This window comes from Panthera leo, chromosome F2 (genome assembly GCF_018350215.1).
Source record: "Panthera leo isolate Ple1 chromosome F2, P.leo_Ple1_pat1.1, whole genome shotgun sequence".
NCBI classification, from domain to species: domain Eukaryota; kingdom Metazoa; phylum Chordata; class Mammalia; order Carnivora; family Felidae; genus Panthera; species Panthera leo.
The window spans coordinates 81,383,840-81,411,762 of NC_056695.1; the positions used below are offsets into that span (position 1 = coordinate 81,383,840).

The window sequence follows — 27,923 nt, forward strand, 5'->3', positions numbered from 1 at the left end:
GGGGAGTCCGCCAGCCTCCCTTGTGAAATAAGGGTGAAGACCGCCTCGCCCCCGTGGGGCTGCGGGGCCGGGGGCTGCGGCCGAGCCACACAGGCCCCCCGCCCAGCCCCCAGCAGCGGCCCTTCGGGTGGCGGGGGGCCTTTCTCTCTTCTCTTGGGCAGACCCCCCGCCACGGCACCTGTGCCCAGGCAGGGGCGCAAGGGAAGGGGGCTTCCCGAGGGGCCGGGCCAGAAGGCGTGTGATGCGGTGGGCCTCTCGGGCCTCCCCCCCGCCTCGGCCCTGTGGTGGCACCTCCCTGCTCTGCCCCTACCTCTCTGCTGAGTGCGGTGTGACCTGGGGGTTCCTCGGGGCAGGCGTGGGACTCCCCGCAGGTGAGCGGAGGGGTTCAGGGGAGCCCGGTCCGCACAGGCCGGGAGCACGAACACAAGGTGACTGTGGGGTGGGGAGCCACGTTCTCATGCCCCACCTGCGTCTGTGCTCACTGACAAAGGCCCCTCGTCCTGGGTTGTCCTGGATCTATGCCCCCCCCCCCACTCCCAGAGCCCACGCGGCCCCCTGGGGCCCAGGCTGCCTCCCATAGGGGTCCCTGGGCTCCCTGGGCAGGGAGGGCAGGCTGCGTGGGCAGGGGCAGTTGCGCGTCCCCGGACGGCCTCAGCCGCTTGCTCTCCCGGCCCCTGCCCGCCAGCCAGCCCCTGGGCTGTCCTCGGTGCTGAGGGCGCCCACCCCACCCCTCCCCCAGCGCAGCCTTTTCCCAGGACACACAGGCAGGCACTGTTCAGGGGGCCGGGCAGGACAACAGAGTGCCTTTTGTGGCTGGCATCTGGGGATGCCATTGGCGGCCTGGGGTGGGTGGGGAGGGGATGTGGAGGCAGGGCCCGGGGTGGGTCTGCGTGTGTGCACCCGGCCTTGCGGGGGAGGGCGCTGAGCCTGGGGAGGAGGGTCGGACAGACTGGAGTGGGGCTGGAGAATCACAGCGCCTGAGGGAGCGGGGAAAGCAAGGCACCCAGGGCATCTGATGTCGGGGCGGGGGCACCCTGGCCTGCACGTCAGGGAGACATCTGGGACGGTGTGGCAGGTGGGCGCAGGATCCTCGGCTGACGGTGACCCTGTGAGCCTCACGGGGGGCTTGGTTCTGCTCCTACCTCATGACGGGGCCTTGACATCCAACAAAGGGTTCCCATGGAGCTTAGGCCAGTCCCAGCCTGTGGTCGGGACTCAGGAACTGGCGGTCACTCTTAGGGGTCCTCCTCGGCTGACCCCCAGCTTCCCGTCCCCGCCCGGCTCGCTCTCAGTCCCTCACCCGCACGGTCACCCACCTCCCGTCCCAGCAGCCTCCACCCTGCGACCCTGCTCAGACACCCACAGGGCTCCCTGGCCCCCATCCCGAGGCCAGCCCCCGGGCCTCTGGGAGGCCTTGCGACGATGGGCCGGGGCTGAGGCGGGCCTCAGGGTGAGGGCTGGACACCGGGAGGAACTTTCTGGCAGCAAGGGCAGTTTGGTTAGTTTCCCCCACGCAGGAACCAGGGGGGCTTGGGCGTGAGTCGTCGCTGTCCCTGGGAGCCCGAGGGGGGCAGTGGGCAACAAAAGCCTCAGTGACCCAGGCCGGGATCGGAGGACAAGTGGCCTGTGTCAGGGGAGGAGACAGTGCCCTGGGAGAGACTGTGAGCGTTCACAGAAAGGAGTGACCTGTGGCCACACGAGAGCCCATCGCTGGGGACGGCCAGAGACCCCCAGCGCCTCGCTTTTGGCCAGCAGAGCCCCGGGTGCCAGGTGAGGCTGGGGTGGGGGCCTGAGCCAGCCCGGGGACACACAGTGGGAGGTGCTGCCAGAGACACCGGCCGTCCACCCCACCCGGCCCTCCTTCTCAGAGGCCCTTGGGCCCCCCGGGGCTCTGGCCCGGCCACGGGGCGCTCCCTAAACGGTCCCCTCCGGGCAAGCCCTCCCGTCCCAGCTCTGGTGTCCACCCCACGGCCCCTCACGTCCCAGTGAGCACACACCGAGCCCGGCTCTCTTCTTGCCGTGTGTCCTTGTGCAAGCACATGCGTGCGCACGGTCGCGCGTGTGCTCACAAATACGGGGAAACATCTGCGCGCAGGTGCACGTGTAGCCATGCATATTCACACATGCACACGTGTGTGCACGCATCCGCCCCTCATCTCAGTGAGGGCCCCCACCGCCCATCGCACACTTGCCCAACCTGGAAGTCTGGTCGTCTCTGAAACCCTGGCTCCACCCCCACCTGCTCCCCCCCAACCCGCCGCTCCCCCCCCCCCCCCCGCCCGGATCCCACACAGGCCACATCCTCCGCTCTCCCTGCCTGCACCTGCCCGCAGCGGTCAGAGGGACCCGGGAATGAAGTCAGATCAGGCCCTGCCCCCACTCGTCCCAGGACCCCTCCCAGACGCTGTCCCCTCCCTCCAGGACCCCACCCCGAGTGCCAGGTCCCCCCCTCCTGCCGTATGCCCCCACCCTGTCTCAGCACCAACTGCCCCGGCCTGGGAGGGACTTGACCTGTCCTCCACCGTGGCTATGTGACCTGGGGCCTGACACCAGCGTGCCCCAAGCCTGCCCGGCTCTCTGCCTGCCTGCGCCTGCCTTGGTGCAAGGAGCCTCAGAGGGGAGGGGCCTGTGAGCCATTTATCCGAGGCCTCGTTGGGGGTCAGGTAGGTAGTTAATGAGGATAAAGGAGCCTCGTCTGGCCAGAAAGGCCTTGTGAGCCGCCTGGGGACGGGGCGTGGAGAGGCAGGGGGACAGCGCGCACTGGCAGGGGCAGGGGCCATCCACAATGGCAGCCCGGGCCTCCTGCCCAGCTCTGCCCTGCGACGCAGCCGGGAGAAGCAAGGCCAGGCCGGTGTCCTCATAGCCGGCACAGCCCTCTGGCTGGCAGAGTCTTTCCCGACGCCCGGGGCGTGGATGGAGCAGTTCGAGTCGGAGATGTTCTAGAAGACGCCTCCTGCTTCCCACCTGGCCCGGGCTCCCTGACGGCCCTGGGGGTCCCCCCCTTTGGAGCCCCAGAGCTCCACAGCAGCCCTGTTCGAGAACCCCATGGGTGAACACTTCCAGGCCATCTTCCAGCCCTGGCAGTCCGTTGAAGGCCCGCTTCGGGGCCTCGGTCTCGGGGCGCCGCCGCCTGAAAGGGCTCTGAGCTCTGCCCTGACCTGCCCTCACCGCACACTCACCCCTGCACTTGCCACCTCAGTGTCCAGGCCGGAAGTGTCCCCTCCACATCCCATACCCCAGCTGGCCACTGGGGCCTCTCTGTCCTATCTCCTGAGCATCTTCCCCCTCCCTCCCCACGACCACCCCCTGCCCCACCGTGCCTCCCCCCGAGGCCCACTCCCCCCACCATGGGCCGCCCGGGCTGCCCTCGTTAGGGACCCTTCTGATTGGAGCGCTGTCCTGCTTCTAACCCAGCTGCCACCTCTGTCCTGCCACGCGGGGCGCTGCAGGGGGGCCTCCGCCCCCGGCAGGTGCTCCGGTTGTGGAGTGAGCCAGTGACCAGGAGGGCTGGCCGGGAGACGTGCCAGGAGGACCTCAGCGTGGCCTGGGACGGGAGCAGGCTTAGGTCCGGTTCTGCCCGCCCCAGGGCAGTGCTGGGCGGTGCAGAGGGCACCAGCTCTGACTGGCAGACTTGGGTTTGGATCCTGGCTCTGGCGTTCAGCACCTACCAGCCCCCACCAAGACATGGCTCCTCTGTGGTCCCAAATACGCCATCTGCAAAATGGAGCCCTAACAGGTGCCCCTGGGGTTGCTGCTGTACAGATGCGACGGCCTGGCACAGGACGGGGCTCACCAGAATGCCGAGTCCTCCTGGAGGCGCGGAAGGCGGGGGCCGTGCTCTCCCCCGCAGCCCCACGGCTGACCGTTCTCCAGAGGGGCTGGCTGAGGCCCTGGAGAACTTCTCGTGCCCGGCACAGGCCCTCAGTTGTTGGTGCTTGTGTACGTCACCTCCTGTACCTGCTCCTGGCCCCCCAGGTCCCCCAGAACCAGCCCCTCTTCCGAGCGTCCCCCCTTCCCTCTCCACCACCGTCCCCTGCACCAGCCTGCCTCCCTTACCTCCCCCCGAGGCCCCGAGGGAGTGTCCGGGCCGGAGAGGGGACACAGGTGATGTGGGCCCTCACGTGGGTCATTTCAGACCACGCAGGCCCCCTGGGGGTAGTGATGGGGCACAGCAAGGTGAGCATTAAGCTGGGATCAGTGCCGACATTGTTCTGGGACTGGGGCTAAGTCCCCTGGACCCTCTGGGCATTAGGGAGAGTCTGTCCCAGGGCCGGGGACTGGCTTCCACATTAGGTCCCAGCCCGGGACTTGGGTGGGGGGGTGCAAGTGGGGCTCAGATGAGGTTTTGGAACACACGGCCTGCTCAGCCCTGCCCACAGGTGCCAGGATGAGAAGTTTGGGAATTCCCTCCTCAGGGCACCTGAACGTCTGCCACTAAAGAGCCCTGGGGGGCCGGGTTTGGCCCAGCTCCCCCTGGTGACCCAGAACCTCACTCTCGCCTCCTTGCCTCCTGCCCCAAACATGGGTAAACCCCCAGGTCTAGATCTTACTCTCTTGCTGAGACAGTGAGGCTTCTCCCCCATTATACAGATGAGGAAACTGAGGCTAGGGGGTGAGGACTGCCCGAGGCTACATAACCATGAAGGGGCTGCCAGTCCTCTCAGGGCCCAAGGCCACCTGTGCCCAGCTCCCTGATCCACCAAGAGCCCACGCAGGAAGGACGCTGGGCAGCAGGAAGTGGCGAGTCCCTGGGGGCAGGCGGCCGTCATGTGCAAGGTCTGCATAGTGGAGGCCACGGGCACCAGGAGGCCCAGCAGCCGGGGGGGGGGGGGGGGGTTGGGGGGGGCTGCTGTCCTCCTCACCCACCGGCTCAGCGGCTGCAGGGGCCGGCGCCTGGCCCAGCTAGGAGCCCAGGGATGGTTGGGGAAAGTGAGGCCCGGAAGCAGAAGGAACCCACCGGGGTCCACATGGTGGCAGGTCCAACAGGGGCATCGTCCTTTTCTGAGCCCTGGGTGGCTCCGCTGTGTCCCTGCTCCAATGGGCTGGCAGCTGCGTCCCCTTCCCCCAGGAGTGAGGGGGCGACACACAGCCGGCACCTTCTCTCCCAGAGCAGGGGAGGGGACCCAGCGGCACAAGGCTGGGGCCGTGAAGGGGTTCAGGTGTGGGTTTTCCCGCCTCTCACTGTGACCTCCTGCGAGCCACTTACCCTCTCAGCCCCGGTGTCCTCGTCGTGAAGTGGAGGGGTGGGTCACAGTGCCAGCCTCACAAAGAAGGGGTGAGGGAAGGGGTTAGTATAGGCCGAGGCCTGGATGTGTGCGGTTCTGGGTGACTCCATGCCCAGCCCTGCCTTCCTAGAGCCGCGGGCCCAGGGGCCAGTGGGTCCCAGAGGGGGAGGAAGACTGCCTGAGAGGCGGCAGTGACCCCCATCACACTGTCACAGGGTCTGCACTCCCACTGCCGGGGGATGGCCGGAATGACCTCTCCCCTTCCCCTTCTGTGAGGATTGCACTCTCCTCCCTGACTGGCAGGGACTGGGGAGGAGGAAGGGCACAGAGAGAGGAGACCGGTGAGGGAGACGGCCAGGAGAGAGTGCCCAGCCCCCCACCACAGGGCCAGGGAGAGACACAGAGGCCCAGGGGCTGAGTGGCCGCCGTGGCCATGATGACGTGAGCAAGCAGGCAGCCCCGGGACCCGCAGGGGCCAGTCTGAGCCGGGCGGGCCCGGCCTAGGCCTCCGGGGCCCCGGGCCCCGGCCGGGGGCTGCCCACCGCTCCCTGCTCAGGCCAGGTGGAGGAGGAGGCCACCGTCCCCCTGCAGGTGGACACGTTGGCGGGTTGCAGGCACGGCCCCCCAGTGCCCAGAGTCCCAGCCTCCCCGGGGCAGGGGACGGGGTGGGGGTGGGGGGGGGGCTTGGCCTCACACGGTCCCTCTTCTCCTCTTCTTCCAGCTGCTGCTGAGGGCCCCAGGCCAGCGTCGGGGCCCTGAACCTTAGGTCGTCCGGAGCCTTCTCCCGCCCCCGCTCGGAGCCCCCGCCCCCGGCTCCCGCCAGCCCAGCCCCGCCGTCGCCGGACCCTGGCATGTCAAGGCCTGGCCTGCGCCTGCCTGCCCAGCCCGCGGAACCCCGGCGGCCCCGCGAGCTAGGATGAGGGGCCAGGCCGCCGCCCCGGGGCCCCTCCGGACCCTCTGCCCGTCGCTGCTGCTGCTGCTGCTGCTGCTGCTGGGGCGCTGGGCGCGGGCGGCCGCGGGGGCGGACGCGGGACCCGGGGCCGAGCCGTGCGCCACGCTGGTGCAGGGCAAGTTCTTCGGGTACTTCCAGGCGGCCGCCGTGTTCCCGGCCAACGCCTCGCGCTGCTCCTGGACCCTGCGCAACCCGGACCCGCGGCGCTACACGCTCTACATGAAGGTGGCCAAGGCGCCCGCGCCCTGCGGCGGCCCCGGCCGCGTCCGCACCTACCAGTTCGACTCCTTCCTGGAGTCCACCCGCACCTACCTGGGCGTGGAGAGCTTCGACGAGGTGCTGCAGCTCTGCGACCCCTCAGCGCCCCTGGCCTTCCTGCAGGCCAGCAAGCAGTTCCTGCAGATGCTGCGCCAGCAGCCGCCCCGCGAGCCGGGCCCCGGGCTGCCGGCCGCGCCCCAGAGCCCCGGCGACGACTTCTCCGTGGAGTACCTGGTCGTGGGCAACCGCAACCCCAGCCGGGCCGCCTGCCAGATGCTGTGCCGCTGGCTGGACGCCTGTCTGGCCGGCAGCCGCAGCTCCCACCCCTGCGGCATCATGCAGACCCCCTGTGCCTGCCTGGGCGGCGACACCGGCGACCCTGCCTCTGGCTCCCTGACCCCCCGAGGGGACGTCTGCCTGAGGGACGGCGTGGCCGGTGGCCCCGAGAACTGCCTCACCAGCCTGACCCAGGATCGGGGCGGGGACGGCGTGCCAGGTGAGTGGCCGGGTGGGAGAGGGCTGGCCCTCTGGGCAGAGGGCGGTGGGAGAGGGTCCTCTCTGCGGGGGGCTGCCCCGGCCACCTGCCCCTGGGCAGCCCCCTCCCCCCGGGGAAGCCAAGCGCTGAGGGCAGGCGACCTGAGGTGTTCGCCACGGGCCCCGGGGGTGCGTGCTGAGCGTCAGTGAAGGACCGAACCGAACCGCGGATGAAGGAGCTTTAACTCCTGGCTGGGGGAGGGGCCTCCCGTTGTGGCAGGCAGACGACGCTATTGGGCCAGTAGGCCCGTGGCCGGGGTCTGCGGGGGCCCCTCGGGCTGCGGGCCGCGTGGAGAACTGGGCCGGGCGGGCCCTTTGGAGTTGCGGCCAGGGGACGAGGTTTGGGGATCGCGTGCGTTTCGGCGGCACAGATCATTCACCCAGCAGCTGGTTACCGCGCTCGCAAGGTGTCCAGGCTCCAGGGACACGCCGTGACAAAAAACAACCACAAAGACCCGCTGTTGTGAGGCTGCGGCCGGGGGGAGGGGAAGGTGCCAGGCAGCAACAGGGGAGGGCGTCTTGGGAAACGGCGCAGGGGAAGGGTCCCCGGCGGGGTGGAGCCTCTCTTTCGCCTGGAAGTCAGGGTCACCTGCACCAGGGGACCGTGTTCAAGATTCTGGGAGGGGTGCACGTGAGCGCCGTGGGGGTGGGAAGGGCAGTGAAGGCCCAGGATGGGCAGGGCAGAGGCCGGAAGTGGCTGGTGCTGGGGTGCCCGGCACAGCTGTCGGGGCGTCCTGTGTGACTGTCGGCCCTCGGAGAGATGGGGCCCGAGCGGAGGACGTGGCGAGGCGGACGGAGGTGGGTGGGGCTCGGTGGGCAGTGGGCAGGAGGTCAGTCCTGTGTGCGCTTGGTGGTCGAGAACCCCTGGCGGGCTGCCCGGGGTTTCCTGGGCGCCCCTGGGAGGCTGGAGCAGCCGGGGGCAGCCCACCTCAGACCTCGGGGCTGCCAGCGGAATCCAGGTGCTGGGCGTCCAGGGACCAGGCCTGGCTGGGTGCTCCACGCTGGGTGGGTCACTGCGGGGCCGGGTGACGTTCTCCGGGGCCCTTAGCCAACGAGGTCAACGCCCTACTCGGAACAGAGTCTTTAAAGGCAGAAAAGAGGCCCCAAGGGGTTACAGGGGAAGCCAGTTACCCTGGAACACGGTTCCAATCATGGTCCCGGCTGTAGATTCCAGAAACCTCCGTGAAGCCGTGAGCATAACTGGAGAGGAGCAGGGGAAGGGGGGCAGGCCAGCGCCTCTCCAGTGACCTCAGGAGGAGGCAGGCACAGCCCCCGGGGGCAGGGGCAGACGGGGTGTTCAGGAATCGGGCAGAAAGCCGTAGGGTAGGAGTCTGGAAGGCCTGATCCGTGGGCTGGGCAAATGTAGGTCGCTGTGACCTTGGCTTGGGCAGCTTCTGAGGCGTGGCAGGATGGGAGTGGTCCTCAGGGGACCCGGAGGAGCAGAGCGGCCGGGCAGCGGCTGGTTTGGGAGGTGGGAGGACCAGCGAGGGCCGGGTCACCCCCCGCGGCCATTTCCCCCCTGAAGGACTGCCGTGCCACATGGGGTATGACGGCCCCAGGGCCCGGCACCTGTGCAAAAGAGCTGGTCTCTGTTAGCACCGAGGGGCCTGAAGCAGAAGAGTGACACAGGCTGATGGTCCTAGGCTGTAAATGCAGAAGAGCGTTGGAACTGGGCAGGGGGAGCCGGGGACGGGGAGGCAGCCGGGCCGGCACCCGGGAGGGAGCTGACGCTGGCCTGGGGGGGGGCAGGGCAGCAGCAGGGTGGGAGGACGCCGGTCTGGGGGGGGCGGGATTGGAGCAGGATTTGGGGAAGGAGGTGGCTAGATACCCCACCCCCACCCCCCAGATTCCCAGCTAGGAATGAGGACATCAGCCAGGTTGGGGAAGCACTGGGTGGAGACACAGTGGGGAGGAAGATCCAGAGGTCAGAGTGGACTTCAGCGTGGGATGCCCGGGGGTCTCGCAGGTGGGGCTGCATCTGAGTGGGGCACTCTGGGGCCTGGAGCGCAGGGCCGGGTCAGCCTGACCCGAGCACGCTGTGAGTCCTGGGCCAATCCCAGCAGCTGTCAGCCCCTCAGGCCCCTTGTCTTTAAAACGGAAACAGCAAAACTAATCCTTCCTGGATGGCACGAGGAGTGACACCTAGGTGCGAGTGCGTCTGAGCCAAAACGACCGCAGCGATGCGGCCGGGGCCTCGGGTTCATCACGAGGTGGGAGGCAGAGGGCTCGGGGGCAAAGAGGCAGACGGGAGGAGGAGGGCGCTTGGGGCGGGGGGCTTGCACACAGATTCCGGGAAAGGGAACGTTGGGAGGTGGTGCTCAGAGGACGGTAGGAAGGTGAGAGTGCACGCGTGTGTTTTGCGCCGGGCTCTGCGCAGGGCCCATTTCAGCGCTTTTGACAAAGCTCAGCGCGGGGGGCTGCGTGGCAGGGGCTGGCGGTCTTGTGGAAGGCGATGTGGACTGTGTGTGGGCTGGGACTGCCCGCCACGTGGACGGGGCGGCGGGGGGCTCCTCTGCCCTGGGCAAGGTGGGCCAGACGGTGGTCACCCGGGCCCAGAGATAGCTCGGACCCCAGTGCCTGTCCCCGGATCCAGAGGGCCCTGATACTTCTGGGACCTTGGGAGTAAAAATCGTCTTAGTAGTGTTAACAGCAGCCACGTCTTGAGGGTTTCCTCTGTGCCGGGAGCATCCACATATTAACGAGGTTGCTCCCTCTAGCAGCCCGTCAGATAGGCCCACCAAAGCACCCTCCTGCCCCAGGGCCTTTGCACTGGCTGTCCCCTCTGCCCGGAACACTCTTCCCCAGATCCCCTCGGGGCTCCCTCCCTCAAGTCCTTGCTCAGACATCACCTTCTCAACAAACCCTGACCGTGCTGTGTAAAATGGCAGCAGCCGGAGCCCCCCTTTCCGCCCCCATACACTGTGTCCCTTTCTCTGTCCACAGCGCACTGAGAATTTCCTCTATTTGTTAGGTCCGCGCCCCCTTCTCTGTCCCTGCCGGGTTGTAAGCACCACAGGGCAGGGTGTGTGCCGTGGTCACCCACGTAACCCCCGGCACGTGGAACAGCACCGGGCACGCAGCAGGCACCTGATGAGCGCTGGTGAATTGGAATAAGGCACAGAGATGTTGAGGCAGCAGCCAGGGTCACACAGCTTGGAAGGGGTAGGCTGACGTCAGAGCCGGCTTATGGCTTCCTGGTGGTCCGCCCGGGGGCTTCGCCCACAATAATCTCTTCCGGGAGGGCCGCGTGCGCACGTGTGGGGGCGCTTGGACCAGGAGGTACAGCGATCACTCAAGGCCTGCGGCCGAGCTGGGCAGGTGCCAGACCCCGGATCTCGTCTGCTGAGCCTGGTGCCCAGGGAGCTTCGCCCCCTCACGCTGGCCAGGGGAGGCTGGGACAGGCACGTCCTCTCCATCTGCACCCCAAGAAGGCGGTGCACGGCTGAGCTGCGAGCGAGCAGGCGGCCTGGCCAGCCCGTGGCCCATTTTCAGCCCTCCCCCAGCCTGGCCTGTCCAAACGCCACATGGCCACGTCACGCCTCCGACCCAGTGAGCGTTCCTCAGGCCAGAGCAACTGTCCCCTCTCCTCCCTGCCGCCGGCCGGCTGCCCGCCTGGCCACCCCTTTCCGGGGTCTCTCAGGCAGGGCTGGCTCCCGTGTCCCGTGCCCCCGTCTCTTTCCCGTAGTCTCTCTCTGCGCTTTTCCACCTCTGGTGAGATGGGGCCGTTTCTCTCAAGGGCTGTTTTAAATATTCATGTTTTAATTAAAGAATTTTATTGCAGAAGCGACATGTAAGATAATGAAAGAGCAGCATCCTGGGGGCTGGGAGCAAGCGTGTGTGTGTGTGTGTCCGTGTCCCTGTGTGTGTCCCTGTGTTCGCGTGTGTGTGCGCCCCGCCTCCGTGTGCCCGCGCAGGCCGGGGCTGCCGGGCTGGAACGGGAGTGGGGTCCAGGCGTGCAGGTCCGGGGCCGTGTGCGGGCGCCGGAAGACTGAGGAGCCAGACCCGCCCGAGGCCACGCGGCCCTGCCTCCAGGCCTGTCACGCTCAGCTGGGGTGGCCCCTGCCGTGGCACACACGACCCCTGCAGGGCGCGGGAGTTGTCCCAACCTTAAGTTCGGTCCGCCCCAACTTCCCTTGGGAAGAAGCGTCTGAAGCCCCTCTCTGGGGTCCACAGGCTACAGAAGGAGGCTGGGTGTGGGATTCGGGTGCAAGAATGGGGTCTCCAGATGTCTCTGGAGGTCGGGGGGTGGCAGGGACAGTGCACAAGGGCCAGTTGATAAAACTCCGGGAAAACAAGGTTTCAGGCCCCGCCGTAGACAATGCCCATTCCAGATGGAACAGCAGGACGAGCCCCCCTGAGGCCAGAGCCCCCCACCCCCCACGCTCCCCCCACGCTCCCCCGGCCCAGGATGCCAGGGATGCCTAGCGGTACGGCCCTGCTTGGGTCCCATGTCCCGGAAAGATGGCGAGACGGGGGTCAGTCGGACTCGGGAGTGTGTCCAGGCCACGCAGCGCCAAAGGGCAGAGCTGGGGCTCGGCCACCAGGCTTTTCACAGGACACCCTCCCCGGGACAGGGGACGCCTGCCTGACCGCGAGAGGGAAGCAACGAGAAAGCATGTAACCCTGCAGCTGCGGCCAAGCCGGCCACCTAGGCAAGCCTCAGCTTCCCTTCTGTGATCCGGGTTGAGACGACCCGGGTCTGTGCGAGGCTAAAGGAGGTGGTGCCTCTAGCGCACGTGCTTGGAGGAGCCCTCCTGTCCTTACCCGGGGAGTGGCCCGTGGGCACGGCTCTCAGCCCCGTCCTGAGGCCTGACGGCACCTGCCGCAGTGCGGTGGGCTGCTGGCCCCTCGGGCCCTCGCAGGGGGAGCTGTGGGCCCCACTGGAGGATCAGTTCAGTGTCGGGCCGTGTGGGGTGAGGGGCCGGTGGACGGGGGCTGGGTTGGGGAGGGGCATCAGAGAGCTGTCTTGTCCCCCGTGGTCCCCATTTGCACATCCACGCGAGGGTCGGAGAGGAGGAGCCTGGGTGCCCCTGGATGGGCCCTAACTTGGTGTGGGGGGGGGGGGGGGGGGGGGCGGGGCCTCCCAGGGAGCTGGACTGCGCGGTGGGCCCCTGGGGAGCCCTGCAGGTGCCATTGCCTGGGGCTGACCCCACGTGCCGGACTGGGGAGCCCTCTGCTGGAGGAGACGGGAAGTACACGGGCCGCCTGCCTGGGGAACCCGGAAGTCGGCGCGGCCCAGCTGGGGGAGCGCCCCCATCCCCAGCCGAGACTGGGGAGACCACAGCCTCCAGGCTGGGGCACCGGGGTGGGAAGGAGGCCGGGAGCCCCCTCGCCGGCCCTCTCTCCTGGGTGGCCAGGCTGCCTGGCGGCCATTAATTGGCCCCATTCATCCTTTAATGAGATGGAAATGAGGCTTTGAGACAGAGGGGCATTGAGTGGGGAAGAATGGGGGCTTCTTTCCGCGCCTGGAGGGGCAGCCCACCCCCCCAGCCTTGCCCACTCCTCCGCTGCCCCTGGAAGCCCACTCAGCCCAGGAACGCCGTGGCCACCCAGCGCTGAGGGGCCGGGAGTGCTTGCACGGGGACTCCTGTCGCGGACGTGTTCGCTCAACAAACATCATCAGCCGTGTGTGGGGACCCACGTTAAAAATAAAAATGACAACAAAAATAGCAGCTTCCATGTCCTGAGTGTTCATTAGCGGTGAGGGTATGGCCAAGGTTGGGGACCAGTGTGTGACGGGGACCAGGTCTCAAACGTGATGGGGGAGCAGGGATCCTGTGCCCGGGATCACAAGTTAATCTGTCATGAGGATCAAGGCTCAGTGTGTGATCAGGGCCAGGAATCAGTGTGGGACCAGGATCAGAGCTAGATCTGGGGCCAGTCTGTCCTCTGAGCCGGTGGCCCCCCCTCCCCAGCCTCTCCCGGTGCACCCCCTCCTCCTCACCCCCTCTCCCCCCATCCTCACCACCTGGGTCACCAAGGTAACCAGCCCTGAAATAGTGGGTGCTTTGGCAGCTGAGGCCTAACCTGAGTCTATCCTGAAAGACTGAGCTCTGCAGCAGTTGCCATGGGAACCGAGTGGCATCCTCCAATTAGCCTGGCTTGGACACCCTCTCTCTCCCACCCACTGCCAGTTTCCACGTCACTCAGGCTTCCTTGTGGGGGCTGGGCTGGAGCAGCCAGGAGGGACAGGCAGGACACGCCCCCTGACCCTGTGACCAGGCCCGGCCCCCTGAACTCCAGCGCTCTCTGTTCCTTTGGGTCCGCGGTTCGGGACGGGATGGCTTCAGCAGGTGACAGCACTGAGGCCTGGAGCCTTGGGTTGGGGCTCGTGGTCAGTCCTGGCAGGCGGCCTTCATCTGGAGGCACAGGGGGGCTTTTGGAGGCTGATTATGGGCTCAGTTCCGGCCCCTCTCCTGGTCCAGGGAGGTAGCTTGGCCTCCTCGTCCGGCCCGCCCAGCGGCGGGGGCATGAGGCTGCCGAGACCCCCGCGTGCGGGCCAGATGTCCGGTCAGCCTCCGCTGTCCCACCTGAGCCGCTCACCCGCGTGCCTGCGGAGGCCATGCTGGGGGCTCCCCACCCCTCTCCCAGGGCCCCCCAGCCCCACCTCTCTGGAGTCCTCGCAGGAGATTTGCAGTTTGAGAGGAAGTGGCATTGAGGTACTATCCTCCATATTTATGGTTCTTACCCAGCACTTGAGACCCTGGCTCCGTCCACGTTCCGAGGCTCAGGCTCCCTCCAGGCAGACCCTCCGGCGGTGGCCTCGCCCTAGCCCCCCCGGCAGCCCAGACCGTCCCTCTTTGAGCCTCAGTTTCCTCCGCCGTAAATGGGCTGCAAGTTGCCTCCCAGCTGGGCTGGGATTCAAGGCTCCTTGTGCTGAGGCACCTGTCATAGACAGAGCCCACGGGGCAGGGGAGGGGCAGAGGCAGGGGCAGAGTTCCCCACCCAGGAGGTCCGTCCTCTGGGGGGAACTGGCCACAGTAGCTGGGGGAAGAGCAACCTTTCTTGCAGGGTCCAACAGCCTGGCTCAATTCCCATTTGTCTCTTCCTCGCTGGGGGGACGCTGGGGGGCACGGGCACCTCTCCACTTCTGCTGGGCCTTGGTTTTCGCATATGAACAATGAGATCCACGAGGTGTCCCTTGTGGGAATTCAGTGACCGATGAGAGCATCTGTCCCAGACCCCAAGAAGGGGCTCAAACCAGGCCCCTCTGCCCCCTAGGGCAGGGCACCACGAAAAACGCAGCCCTGCACCCACCGTGTGGCCCTGGAGAGCACCTTCCTAGGCCCCCCCACAGCACATCTGGGAGCCCCGTGTTATGGTGTATAAGCCCCAGCGAGCAGGGTCCGTGCCTGCCCGCTGAGGGGCAGTGGCTAAGGTCTGAGCCAGCCCCTCGGGCTCGGTCCCTGTGGTCTGGATGCATTAGCTGACCTGCTTTCCCCTTCCATCCAGCACCGACATGCCCGCGTGCCCTGGAGGACAAGAGGCTTAACCGCTGTGTGCCCTTGGCAGGCGTGGCCTGCCTGTCTGGGCCCAGGGGGACTCGGTGCCCTCAGGCCTGTGCCTCCCATGTGTTTGCCCCTGGCTCCCCCTGCTGGTCAGTTCCCATTCCAGGCACACAGACCACGAGGAGGTGGCCGGCACCTTAAAAGTGGCCGTCTAGGGAACGGATCGGCACCCGACAAGTTTGCTACAAATCAAAGTGGGTTCTCGGGTCAACTCTGACCCCAGCGACTGCCCACTCCCTCCCTCTCCGAGCCCTTGTGGGCCATTTATCTTCATGCACTCAGTTCTGGGAAGTAGCCCCCCTACTGTCCTCAGATGAGATGCATGAGGCCAGGGTGGGATGGACTGGACCATCCCTGGGTCAGCCAGGAGGGGGGGGGCGGGGCACCGCATAAACCTGGTCTTTCCACTCCCGCCCCGCCCTGAGCCCCTGTTCTGGGGCCCATCCTCCGGGGTCTCCCGCAGGCCTCATTCTCTCCCCATGTGGCAGGGCCTACTTCCCTAAGCCACAGATAAAACCAGACTCCAAGAGGCACCTGGGGCCCTTCTGACAGGCCAAGTGTGACCTGCCCTTGGCCAGCCCGACTGCCCTGCTCTAGCCTCAGGCAAGCAGGCAGGGTGGGGTGGGGCAGCGGCCCAGCCCGAGTGCAGGTTCCGGTGCTGGGCTTTGGCAATGTCCTCTCCCTGGCCACTTCGTAAGTGGGTGTGAGGTCAGGGTGCCCGCCCACAGGAGGTGCTTGGGGAAGCTGGTTACCCTTATTGAGCGTGCTCTGATCCTGCTTCGCTGAGGGTGAGGGGGCCCTGGCGCCCCTGAGGACAAACGAGATGGCAGTGGCCACAGTCCAGTGCAGTGGGGGCGTCTGGGCCCCTTAAGCATGGCCTTTGGACAGAAGCAGCCCCCTCCTCAGCCCATCAATGCAGCCTCCACACTCCGCCCACCCCTCGGCGGCCCCCAGTGCTTGGAGGCTCTCCTGCCCAGTGCCCTTAGCGCACTAGGGCCACCAGGGGGCTCAGCCCCGCAGGGAAATGAGGTCCTGAGTTTTGTGGGGGACAGGGCGAAGACGAAGGAGGCTCATGACAGAGGCTGAAAGGGGGCGGCTGGGGTCGGAGCAGGGGGTAGCTGGAGGGGTGTGGAGGCCTTTCTCCCCAGGGTCCCTCAGCAGCCAGAGGCCAGCCAGGTCAGGTCTGGGGGAGGCTTGCCCCAGTGCGGCCACCAGCTATGGGACATTGGTCTCCTCTGGTGTCCCTGCGCGGGGTGAGGGAAAGAGCACACAGGCCGTGGCCAGGGGTGGGGGCCTCAGGGAACACTGTACTAAGGACCATGGGGAGGGATCCAACAGGGCTTGAAGGTGTGTGTCCAGGAAGGAGGGCCCCTGCTGCCCTAGGGCCTATCACCAGAAGCTTATAAGGCAGCCATTGGGGTGGGCAGGGGTGTCATTCATTCGTTCATTCATTCTTCAGACACCCCTGGGGCTCCAGCTCTGTGTCCAGCCCCTACATTGGGGACCTGGGTTCAAAGCCAGTAGAGACCCTGGCACAGGTACCTGAACACAGAGAGCTGGAGAGCAGAGGCCTGGCACCCCAGAGGGACACCAGGCCCCCAAGGCCATCCCCCCAGAGCAGACCCTTACCCCAGCACCTCTGCCCCTCCTTGTCCCTGCCTGCCTCTGCTTCACAGGCCATGGACTCGCCTCCTAGCCCTGCCTCCACAGCCGGGGACTTGCTGGCTTCATACCTGCGGGTGTTCCGTGCTGGGGGAGGGCAGGGGGTGGTGGCCTGTGCCCAAGGTTCCCGCCCAGCAGACACTCCCAGAGGTCACTCCCTGAAAGACACCCCAGCCCTTTGTCCCACCCCTGGCCCTGACCCCCGCCCTCTGATTCCTCCCAGGTGGTTGGAAGCTGTGGTCCCTTTGGGGCGAGTGCACGCGGGACTGCGGGGGAGGCCTGCAGACGCGGACGCGCACCTGCCTGCCGGCTCCCGGCACCGAGGGCGGTGGCTGCGAGGGGGTGCTGGAGGAGGGCCGTCTGTGCAACCGCAAGGCCTGCGGCCGTGAGTGCGCGGACGCGCGGGCGGGTTGGGCTGGGTAGGCCGGGTGGAGGGAGGGGGCCCGCGGGGGGAGCAGGTGAGGGAGGAGACCGGGGCGGGGCCAGGTGAGAGAAGGGAGGGCCCAGGGGCGGGGCCCGGGGAGGAAGGGAGCCGGGGGCGGGGCTAGGAGAGAGGAAGGTGGGGGGCCGGGGCGGGGCCAGGGCAGGGGAGGGGGGGACTCGGGGCGTGGCCAGGGGAGAAACCCGTGGAGGAGGGAGGAGCCCGGGGCGGGGCCAGGAGTAGGGAGGGAGTGGGTCCGGGGCGGGGCCAGGGGACGGACGCGCGGGGGTGGGGGGTGCCTGGGGAGGATCCCGGGAAGGAGGGAGGAGTCCGGGGCGGGGCCAAGGGAGGGGAGGGTGGAGACCGGGGCGGGGTGGGACCAGGTAGCGGAAACCCCCAGGGCAAGGTCGGGTGGGGGTGGGGCCTTGGCCTGAAAGAGGCGGGGCGGGGCCAGGAAGGTGGAGCCTAGCCAGGGGCGGGGCCGAGGCCCGGAGCAGGCAGGGCCAGGACCAGGGAGCTAAAGGCCCAGGAGGAGGGGTGGGACCTGCCCCGCCCCACCCCGCCCGGAGTTAGGCGGGAACTGGGTGGAGATTTCTTCGGATCCGAGCGGATTGGGAATTTTGGGGTGTTCCGGGAGGGCTGATTGTGGGGTTGCCCCTTTCTCCCCCACCCGAGGAGCCCTGGCCAGACCTGCTGGCCCCAGCCTTATCCTGACTCCAGAATGAATTTCTGTAATAAGGCTCTAATGTCTTTATGCATATTTTAGTCGCTTCCATAACGTTAAATCAAGTTATAATGAGACTGTCATTTTTCGGGTGGTTTAATCCCTGACGAACCTTTCCTGGAGAGAGGAGCTCATCTCAAGAACCTGGGGAGGGCTCTGGGGTGTCGGGAGGCCAGACAGGGGCGCTGGTGGGACGCTGAGCAGGAGAGGGCAGCAGCCGCTGGGACTAGCAGTCCTGCAGGTGGACCCCAGGGGGAAGAGAGGGACGGGGTAAAGGGGGAGAGGGGAGCCACAGGAAGGGGTCTCATGGTGACCGGACAGGGGCTGGTGTCAGGCCGGGGTTTCCTGGCTCCAGCTTTCCCAGCTGTCCAGTGGGGCCAAATAGCCCTGGTGTGGCAAGCCTGGCCAGGGACTGAAAGCCACAGGGCCCAGGGCGCCTCTCTCGCATTCTGGGGTCGGTGCTGCAGGCTGTGGCCTGGACACTGACCCGAGCCGCTCCTGCAGCAGCGGGTGGCACCAGCTCCCGGAGCCAGTCCCTGCGGTCCACGGATGCCCGGCGGCGCGAGGAGCTGGGGGATGAGCTGCAGCACTTCGGGTTCCCGTCCCCACAGACAGGTGAGCCGCGGGATGGGCCGTTTTAGTTGGACTAAGACACCGTAAAGTGGGGAAGGTTGGTTTCGGGGACTGGGTCTTTGGGCAGATACTCTACGTTATTAGTTGCTGCTAATTCTAAGTAATAACGTTGACAACTGACCATTAGGCCAACCTCTTGGGTGCCAGGCCCTTGTCGGCTTTCGGAGATTGGTGTGAGGCGAAGGGGTCTGTTTGGGGCTGGATCCCGCGGACCCAGAGAGGGCACGAGCCGCCCCCAGGGGTTTTCAGCCTTTTAGGGGACACGGCGAGTCCCGCAGGTCAGCCCGGGTTGGAATCCCAGGGCCTTAGGAGCCTGGCTGCGGTGCCCGCCGCCCAGCGCGGCGGCCCTGCTCCTGGGGGTCTGAGCGCAGCCTCAGCACAGAGGCAGCCGCAGGCCTGCGAGGATGTCGGTCTGGGCCCGCAGGCGACCCCGCGGCCGAGGAGTGGTCCCCGTGGAGCGTGTGCTCCAGCACCTGCGGCGAGGGCTGGCAGACCCGCACGCGCTTCTGCGTGTCCTCCTCCTACAGCACGCAGTGCAGCGGGCCTCTCCGCGAGCAGCGGCTGTGCAACAACTCGGCGGTGTGTCCAGGTGGGCCAGGGAGGGGGCGGGGCGGCGGGGGGGATGGAGCAGCTGGGAGGGGGCGGGGCGGAGGGGGAGGAGCAGCTGGGAGGGGGCGGGGCGGAGGGGGAGGAGGAGCTGGGAGGGGGCGGGGCGGGGGGGGAGGAGGAGCTGGGAGGGGGCGGGGCGGAGGGGGAGGAGGAGCTGGGAGGGGGCGGGGCGGCGGGGGGAGGAGCAGCTGGGAGGGGGCGGGGAGGAGGGGAGGAGCAGCTGGGAGGGGGCGGGGCAGGGTGGAGCAGCTGGGAGGAGGCGGGGCGGGGGGAGGAGCAGCTGGGAAGGGGCGGGGAGGGGGTGGAGCAGCTGGGAGGGGGCGGGGCGGCGGGGGGAGGAGCAGCTGGGAGGGGGCGGGGAGGAGGCGGGGCGCGGGGAGGAGCAGATGGGAAGGGGCGGGGAGGGGGTGGAGCAGCTGGGAGGGGGCGGGGTGGGGGAGGAGCAGCTGGGAGGGGGCGGGGCGGCGGGGCAGCCGCGTCCCTCCCGGGGCTGCTGAGCCCAGCGGCGGGCGCCCTCCGGTCCCCTCCGCAGTGCACGGCGCCTGGGATGAGTGGTCGCCTTGGAGCCTCTGCTCCAGCACCTGCGGCCGCGGCTTCCGGGACCGGACGCGCACCTGCCGGCCCCCCCAGTTTGGAGGCAACCCCTGTGAGGGCCCTGAGAAGCAAACCAAGTTCTGCAACATTGCCCTGTGTCCTGGTAGGTGAGAGAAGGGGGAGCTGGGCGGGGGGCTGGGCAGCGGGGAAGGGCCCATTGGACCACTGGCGCAGGTCACAGGGCCGGGTCACGGGAGTCCAAGGCCAGCTTGCTGGGTTGCTTAGAGGTTGGAGACCCTAGGGGATTCTCACTCACGTGTCATGGGCGTTGGGATGGTGTCCCCCCCCCCCCCCCACCGTGGTCACGCTCATGCTCCAGGCTTCATGACGGTGTGGTGGGCCCCAGAGGTGTTCACACCTATGACCCAGAATGCATGGTGGAGTGGTAGGCCCCTAGGGGTGTTCACACTTGTGCCCCAGGCTTGGTGTGGGGTGAGACCACGGGGGCATTCTTACCCGTGGCCCAGGCTGGGCGGGGGGTTGGCGGGCGGGCCCCCGGAGTCACACCTGCGGCCCAGGCTGGACGTGGGGCCCTGGGTATTCACGCTGGCTTCCTGTCCCCTTCCTCCCCCGGGCCGGGCAGTGGACGGAAACTGGAACGAGTGGTCAAGCTGGAGCACCTGCTCTGCCAGCTGCTCGCAGGGCCGGCAGCAGCGCACCCGGGAGTGCAACGGGCCTTCCTACGGGGGCGCCGAGTGCCAGGGCCACTGGGTGGAGACTCGAGACTGCTTCCTGCAGCAGTGCCCAGGTCGGGGTCCCGCCCCGGGGCCTGCGGGTGGGGGGCCTGAAGGGCGTGAGCCACGGGGGCGTGGGGGTCCGTGGGACACGGGGGTGGCCGTGGGGACTGGTACACGGGAGGCGCTTGTGTTCCTCTGCGCCAAGCTGAGCTCCGGTTCCGCTCCCTCGGTCTCCATTTCTCTTCTCCTCATGGCTTCCTGCTCTGGACCCCTGGTTCCCCGTGACTCCTGGACCTGTCCCCGCCTGGTCGCCATCCGTGTGCCCTCATGCCTGGCCGTGCCCTGCAGTGGATGGGAAGTGGCAGACCTGGGCATCGTGGGGCGGCTGCAGCGTGACGTGTGGGGGCGGCACGCAGCGAAGGGAGCGCCTCTGCTCCGGTCCGTTCTTCGGGGGAGCAGCGTGCCAGGGCCCGCAGGATGAGTACCGGCAGTGCAGTGCCCAGCGGTGCCCTGGTGAGGGTCCTCCTGCCCTGCGGCGGGGCTCTGGGGGAGGGGCACCCCGGCGACTGGGCGGGCTTGGGGCTTCGCTTTGCCGGGAACAACCCCGGACGGCAGATGTTCCGGAGGGGTCTTGCCCTCCGTGAGCCTGCCCCCCGCTCACGGCCCCGCTCCCCGCGCCCTCCCGCACCCACTGCCTCCGGCCCCTGGCAGAACCCCACGAGATCTGCGACGAGGACAACTTCGGGACCGTGATCTGGAAGGAGACTCCGGCAGGAGAGGTGGCCGCGGTCCGGTGTCCCCGCAATGCCACAGGTGAGGGACTCCCGTCCCACCCTCAGAGATAACACGTGAGGCCCTGAGGGGCCCCTGCAGGCCGTGCCCAGGCAGCTCCATTGGCACATGGAAGCCAGGATGGCCTGGCCAGGAGCCACGCCGCCGGCTACGGTGTCCGGAGCGCTCACCCAGAGACGGCACCCGCACCCACTGCACATCGTGCCCCTCGCAGGTGCCCGGTTACGGGTGGGAAACTGAGGCGCAGAGAAGTCACCGCACTTGCCCTGGGCTTGCTGGGCCAATACGTGGGAAGCCAGCAGCCTTAACCCCCATGCGTTCTTGTGGAGGGTTTGGGGGGGTGTGTGGAACAGCGGGGCGTGCTCCCAGGGGAAGGGGCTTAGCGCCCTGAGGGGTTGGCGGTCTTTCCCCTCTTGTTTGAAGGAGCGCGGCACTTTGCGTACCCTTGTGTGCCGTGTGACGGTTAGGAAGTGCCGTGACCTCTCTGAGCCTCCCTCTTCTCTCTACAAAAGGAGGGTGTTTGGGGCTCTCCCTACAGGGCTGTCATAAGCGAGCGGTAGAGGGGTCCACACGGGGCGGGGGCAGCGGTGGAGGCGACGGTGGGGTCCCCTTCCTGTTTCGTGTGCACATTACTGGTAGCCTATTGCAAATTCACAGAAGTCCCGGGGGCGTGACCTCTGGCCTTTTGCCTGCCCCCATGACCTTGTTCCCCCTCGTGATCCCGCACCACGCTGTGGGACAGGGGTCCCTTCCCACCCAGTGAGTGGCTCCTGCCAGGTGACAGGGTCGTGACAGTTCTTTGGGGCCATCACTGTTGGACACGCAGCCATGCCCAGGTCCCTGGCTACTTCCTGGGAGTAAGTTCTGGGTCACAACTGATGCCAGGTGCCCCCTCAGTGTCGACGGGCCATCAGGGCCTTCCGAGGCCTCTAGTGCTCTGCGGGTGACGCTGGGCAGGGACCCAGGCCGTTGGCTCTCCGGGGTCTCTGGGTTGGGGGGGGGGGGCTGCAGGAGAGGCCCCGCCCCCGCTCTGCCCCCGTGCACGTGGGGTCCCGGGCACCTGACTTCAGGAGCCGCTGCTACCTGTGTGGAAGGAAAGGAACAGGGAGGCCGGGCCGCGTGCTGGCCCTGCTCTCCGTGGAAGGCCGTGGGCGAGTCCCTGCTTCCGGGGCGGGAGGGGCGTGTGCCGGGGGGCCGCGGGTGGGCCCCCTGCGCTGGAGGCAGAGATGACCCACTTCTCTCCAGGCCTCATCCTGCGACGCTGTGAGCTGGACGAGGAAGGCATCGCCTACTGGGAGCCCCCCACCTACATCCGCTGCGTCTCCATCGACTACCGGAACATCCAGATGATGGTGAGGGTGGCCGCTGGGGTCTCCTGCCCTGGCCGGCACTCCGCTGCCCTTTAACCCCAGACGTGGCCCCGTGGCCCCCGTGGCTTGCCCCGCGGACGCGAGTCAGCTGGGGCCACGGGCTGGGGGCTGCAGAGGGCCCGGGCGTGGGGGTCCTCGGTACCTGCCCGGGCGGATCCTGCAGACTCGTGGCACCCGCCCTCCATCTCCCCAGACCCGGGAGCACCTGGCGAAGGCTCAGCGTGGGCTGCCCGGGGAGGGGGTCTCCGAGGTCATCCAGACACTGGTGGAGATCTCCCAGGACGGGACCAGCTACAGCGGGGACCTCCTCTCCACCATCGACGTCCTGAGGAACATGACGGAGATCTTCCGGAGGGCGTACTATAGCCCCACCCCCGGGGACGCGCAGGTAGGGCCCCCGAGGGCAGCCCCGGGGAGGACGAAGGGGGAGCGCCCCGACCTGGCCCCCTGCAGAGCCCCGACCCCACTCGCGCGCCAAGCCACATTCCGGTGCTTTTTCTCGGCTCACTGGCCCTTCTTCCTGTTCTTTCCAGAACTTTGTGCAGATCATCAGCAACCTGCTGGCAGAGGAGAACCGGGACAAGTGGGAGGAGGCCCAGCTGGTACGGATGCCAGTCTGGGCCCCGCGGTCACGGCAGCAGGGTGGGCACGGGCGTGTCTCCTCCCTCCCTGGGGCCCGGGCTAGCGGGGCGGAGGGTGGTGGCCTGGGTTCCCGTCCCAGCACGGCCTCTGCACCGGCATGACTTTGAGGAAGCTGATTCCCGCCCAGCTTCCGTCTCCCCATCCGCCAGGGGACGGTAGCTCACCTCGTGGGCTCGGTGGCGGGCGTGGGAAAACGTGTGGGCCACGTGGCGCGAGTCAGGGCCACCGGGACAGGGTCAGCCTCCCTTCCTCCTGGACTGACCCCGGGACAGTAGTCAGCGCGGGGGGCGTGGGTGTCCGGGGACCCCTCCGGTCTCCCCGGGCTGGACCCCTGCCCGCCAGCACGGCAGCCCCCTCCCCCGGGCTCAAGGTTCCACTCCACAGAACGGTGCCGGTGCTCAGAAGTGCTGGGTGCTCAGAGGTGCTGGTGCAGAGGTGCTGGCTGCTCGGACGCCCCGCTCTGCTTCCAGAGTCGGGTCTGGAGCGTCCGGGCACCGGGAAAGGAGCACCGGGACCCCGGAGAGGGGGCCACCGATGCGGGAGCGAATGGACGGGAGGGTGTGACCCGGGCCGGGCGCGGGGTGTTCCGGGACACCCTCATTTTGCTCTGGGCCCCCCGCCACCCCCCCCCCCGGTCCCCAGATGGGCCCCAACGCCAAGGAGCTCTTCCGGCTGGTGGAGGACTTTGTGGACGTCATCGGCTTCCGCATGAAGGACTTGCGGGACGCGTACCAGGTCACAGACAACCTGGGTGAGCCCCGGCCCTCCCGCCTGCGTCCCCTCGTCTACGGGGACGGGCCCGGCAGCCTCCCTGCGGCCCTCACGCAGGCGGCCCCGCGCCCCTGACCGCCTGAGGGGTATCGGGAGCTGTGCTCGCAGCCGCAGCCCTGCCCGTCGTCACCCCTCACGCCTCACACCTGCACACCCCTACGCGCCTCACACCCCACACGCCTCACACGCAGGCGCCTCATATCCACATGCCCACACACCTTCTGCACCCCAACCCCCACGCACCTCGTATACCTACACACCCCATACTCCATGGACTGCGCACTCAGAGAGTGGGCCCCATCTGTCCCCACGTCCTCATGGAGGGAAGACGCCCTGGTCCCCAGAGTTGGCCCCACAGGCGAAGGAGGGCCCAGGCAGGTAGCCAGGCCTGGAGGGGCACGGGCGCGCGGGCAGGGGGCCCCATGTGAACAAAGGCACGGACGGACGTGTGAACTGGCCGCGGGGGTGGGTGTCTGTCGGGGGACGGGCCCGGAGGTGGGCGAAGGCCCAGGCGTCCGGGCGCCGTGGCGGAGGCCGTTGGCCCCGGAGGCCCTCCCCCTTCACCCCACACCCGCCGAGGGCAGCTCCGCACGGGCCCCGACCCGGCCCCGGGGTGCGGGGTGAGGGGAGCGGGCGTCCAGCCGACACCAGTGGGCCGGGGTGAAGGGGACTTGGAGACACCGGGACCCCCGCACCCCCGTCCCGGGTGTGCCATGCGGCCCCCAGGGATGCCCTGTGAGGTGGGGTCTCTTCCTACCCCTCCTGTAGAGCCCGTAGGGAGGGGACCCGGGCTCCAGCCTCCCAGGGAAGAAGGGGGGCCCCTAGGGGACCCGGCCCCCCGGGCACCCCTTCGTGGCTGCAGGCCTGACTGCAGAAGCCGCCTTCGACCCCTCCCGGGGCCCTGGGGGCCACATCCAAGCCTGGGTCCTCACAGTGGCGGGGGGCTCCCGCTGGGGCGGGAGGTGGGGGCTGTCTGAGGGCTCGGACAAGGCGGGAAAGCTGCCCCTGTTGGTGCCCGCTCTGAGCCGGGAGCTCCCCAGGGCCAAGGCCCCTGTCATGTAACTGGCCTCCGCCTCTGTCCGTCCGTCCCCGTGTCTCTGGCCGTCCCCTCCGCCCAGTCCTGAGCATCCACAAGCTCCCGGCCAGCGGAGCCACAGACATCAGCTTCCCCATGAAGGGCTGGCGGGCCACGGGCGACTGGGCCAAGGTGCCGGAGGACAGGGTCACCGTGTCCAAGAGTGTCTTCTCCACGGGGCTGGCAGGTGAGGGGCCCCAGGCTGCGGGAGGGGCCCTCACGGGAGACTCACCGCCCCCCCCCGCCCCGGGAGGTTCCTTCTGGAGTCTGGCCTGCCACCTCAAGGACCAGGCCAGTGGTCGTTTCCTCTCCGTGTTCCTGAGGTCGCACCTCCTCCGGGAAGCCCTCCCTGCCCTTCCTGCATTTGGAGGCTCCCAGACAACCCTTGCTGAATGGACCAGGGACCTTCACCGCAGGGAGGGGAGGGGTCCGCCTGGAGGTCCACAGCTGCCACTCTGGCTCCTGGGACGGGAGGCCCGCCCTGCCCGCCCCGCCCCCCCAGGCCCTCGGGGGTCACTTAGAGGGACCTAGGCAGCCACCCCAGCTCTCCGACTGCAGCGCTGTGCGCGTGATGGGGGTGGACATGACCCAGGAGCCCGGGCCTCCGCCTGGGGACACACACTTCCCTCGCCGGAGCAAGGTCCAGGCGGGGGCGGCCGGGAGAGGTGACCGCGGCGCCCTCTTCCAGAGGCTGACGACTCATCTGTGTTCGTGGTGGGCACCGTGCTCTACAGAAACCTGGGCAGCTTCCTGGCCCTGCAGAGGTGAGGGGCCCAGCCTGGGAGGGATGGGCCGAGCGAGGGGTGCGGGCCTGCGGGGGGCGTTCCGGGGTGGGCCTGGGTCTCAGGGAAGGCTCGCTGACGCGGCCTGCTGGCTCTGCCCCAGGAACACGACTGTGCTGAACTCCAAGGTCATCTCGGTGACCGTGAAGCCCCCGCCTCGCTCCCTGCTCACGCCCTTGGAGATCGAGTTTGCCCACGTGTATAACGTGAGTGCCCTTGACGCGTGTACATCTGTGTACGCGTGCCTGATTCCTCCCACCTGATCCCAGGGGGATCCCACGGCCTCCTTGGGTCTCCTGTCCGCCTCGCGGGAGAGCCGCTTTGATCCCTGAACGAGGGAGGAGAAACTGCAGCTCAGAGACGTATAGCGATTTGCCCAGGCTCACACAGCGAGCTTGTGTGGGAGACAGGTTTCAGTCCTCTCCTGCAGCCCTGCTCTTTCCCACTGTGTGGCCTTGGGCAAGTTGCTCAACCTCTCTGTGCCTGGGCTCTCTCCCTTATCAGATGTGAGCTAGAGGCTTGGCTGAGAACCGAGCAATTACCACCAGTGCTTAGAGCGCACCACCCTCACGAGGGCCCCGGACCCTGCCGCTCTCACCTCCGTGGTCCCAGTGCTGGCACACCAGGCCCGCAGGACAGGCGCGTTTGCTCATTCCTGCTCGCTTACCCCTCAGGGCCCCTGGGAAGGGGTCTCCCTCTTCCACCATTTGTATTAAGCTGGGCTGGCCGCCTGGGCACCCAGACACGGACCGCAGCCATTGCTGCCGGGAGCTGCTCAGAGAGGGGACAAGAGCTGCTCAAGGCCATGCAGCTGGGCTTGGGGGCCGGGCCAGTCCCTTCCCCACTCTGGGCCTCAGTGTCCTCCTCCTCAAACTCCACCTCTTGGGGCAATCGCACAGTCCCAGCACCCGCCTACCATGCCTGGGGTGGGTCCCAGCAGTGACCTTGGGTGGGGCCTGGAGGGTGGGCACATGACCCTGACTCCTCTCTCTCCCCCAGGGCACCACCAACCAGACCTGTATCCTGTGGGACGAGACAGATGTGTAAGTTCACGTGGACGTTGTGGCCTGGGGGGGCCTCCAGGGTGGACCGGGGCGGGGGGGGGCGGGCGCTGACCCGCAGGGGAGGGCTGCGGTTTCAGGTTGGAGGCCGTGTCCTCCCGTCCGTCTGTCTTGAATGATCCCCCACTGCCCAGGTCTGGCTCTGAGGCAGCTTGGAGCCCCCCCCACCCCAGCCTGCCTCCCAGCCCTCCCGGGGAAGAGTTTGTGCAAAGGCCCCAGAGAGGGAGCAGCCTCCAGAGGAGGGTCGGAACTGGGGGCACATGGTGCGGGAGAGAGCTTGGTGGCTGGATCCCGGTGGGCCAGGTGAGCCTGGGGGCAGCTAGGCCTCCCCTGCTGGGGAGGGTATGGTCAGGAAGTTGGATGACACCGCCACCACCCGCCTCTCTCAGCCCTGGCACCACCTTCTCTTAGGCTCCCCTGCACCCCTGCCCTAGGCCGGCCAGGAGCATGAGTGTGTGCAGCCTGGTCCCCTGCGCCTGGGGGTATGTGCGGTGATCCCTTGTGCTCTGGGCGGTGTGGTGATAAATGTGTGTCCTGGGAGGTCAGGAAGCCTCCCGGAGGAGCTGACACTAAAGTAAGACAGGTTTGCCTGGCAGAGGAGGGGACGCAGAAGCATAACTTGAGCAAAAACATGGAATTTGGAAGGTACAGGTGGCACGTGAGGTGTGGCCAGGAAGAGCAGGTGGCTGGAAAACAGACAGGGTGGTGCCAGTTTGTGGCAGTGGTTGTCAGGAACTATGGAAGTTGTCGAGATGGTATCACCATCCATCCATCCATCCATCCACCCCTATCAATCCATCTATCCATCTATCCATCCATCCATCCATCCCTCCATCCACCCCTATCAATCCATCCGTCCATCTATCCATGCACCATTCATCCATCCATCCATCCATCCATCCATCCACTGCCATCTATCTATCCATCCACCCACCCACCCATCTATCCCCATCCATCCATCCACCATCCATCCATCCACCCCATCCATCCATCCATCCATCCACCCCATCCATCCATCCATCCATCCATCCATCCACCTATCCATCCATCCATCCATCCATCCCAATCTATCCATCCATCCATCCATCCATCCATCGCCATCTATCTATCCATCCACCCACCCACCCATCTATCCCCATCCATCCATCCATCCATCCACCCCTATCAATCCATCCATCCATCTATCCATCCAGCATCCATCCATCCACCCCATCCATCCATCCATCCATCCACACATCCACCCATCCACCCACCCATCCACCCATCCACCCACCCATCCACCCATCCATCCATCCAGCCAGCCAGCCAGCCAGCCCCATCCATCCGTCCACCCATCCATCCATCCGAATCTATCCATCCATCCATCCTTCCATCCATCCATCCATCCACTGCCATCTATCTATCCATCCACCCACCCACCCATCTATCCCCATCCATCCAGCCAGCCATCCACCCTATCAATCCATCCATCCATCTATCCATCCACCATCCATCCATGCATCCATCCCTCCATCCAACTATCCCCATCTATCTATCCCTATCCATCCACCTATGCACCCATCCATCCTCCAGTGATTACTGACCATGGAAAAGACACTGCTGTATCCTCAGCCTTGTCCTCTTGTCCTGTCTC

General features: G+C 67.3%; 1 protein-coding gene across 4 annotated transcripts in view; it reads left to right on the top strand.

Moving 5' to 3' along the window:
* The first annotated feature begins 6,141 nt into the window (after window positions 1-6,141).
* ADGRB1 (adhesion G protein-coupled receptor B1) overlaps window positions 6,142-27,923 on the top strand; it is a 66,787-nt gene continuing 45,005 nt past the window's right edge. For 2 of the 4 annotated variants that reach the window (XM_042923728.1, XM_042923729.1), the window contains exons 1-11: window positions 19,133-19,868; window positions 20,146-20,310; window positions 20,509-20,610; window positions 21,835-21,941; window positions 22,153-22,347; window positions 22,493-22,561; window positions 23,244-23,352; window positions 24,491-24,634; window positions 25,136-25,211; window positions 25,333-25,435; window positions 26,229-26,272. In XM_042923728.1, the coding sequence (XP_042779662.1) occupies window positions 19,382-19,868; window positions 20,146-20,310; window positions 20,509-20,610; window positions 21,835-21,941; window positions 22,153-22,347; window positions 22,493-22,561; window positions 23,244-23,352; window positions 24,491-24,634; window positions 25,136-25,211; window positions 25,333-25,435; window positions 26,229-26,272 (1,601 nt within the window). In that variant the 5' untranslated portion in view covers window positions 19,133-19,381. Of the gene's footprint in view, window positions 6,932-16,362; window positions 16,525-17,788; window positions 17,900-18,341; window positions 18,507-19,058; window positions 19,869-20,145; window positions 20,311-20,508; window positions 20,611-21,834; window positions 21,942-22,152; window positions 22,348-22,492; window positions 22,562-23,243; window positions 23,353-24,490; window positions 24,635-25,135; window positions 25,212-25,332; window positions 25,436-26,228; window positions 26,273-27,923 lie in introns of those variants that run through there. The other 2 variants (XM_042923731.1, XM_042923730.1) reach the window with 2 other exon arrangements.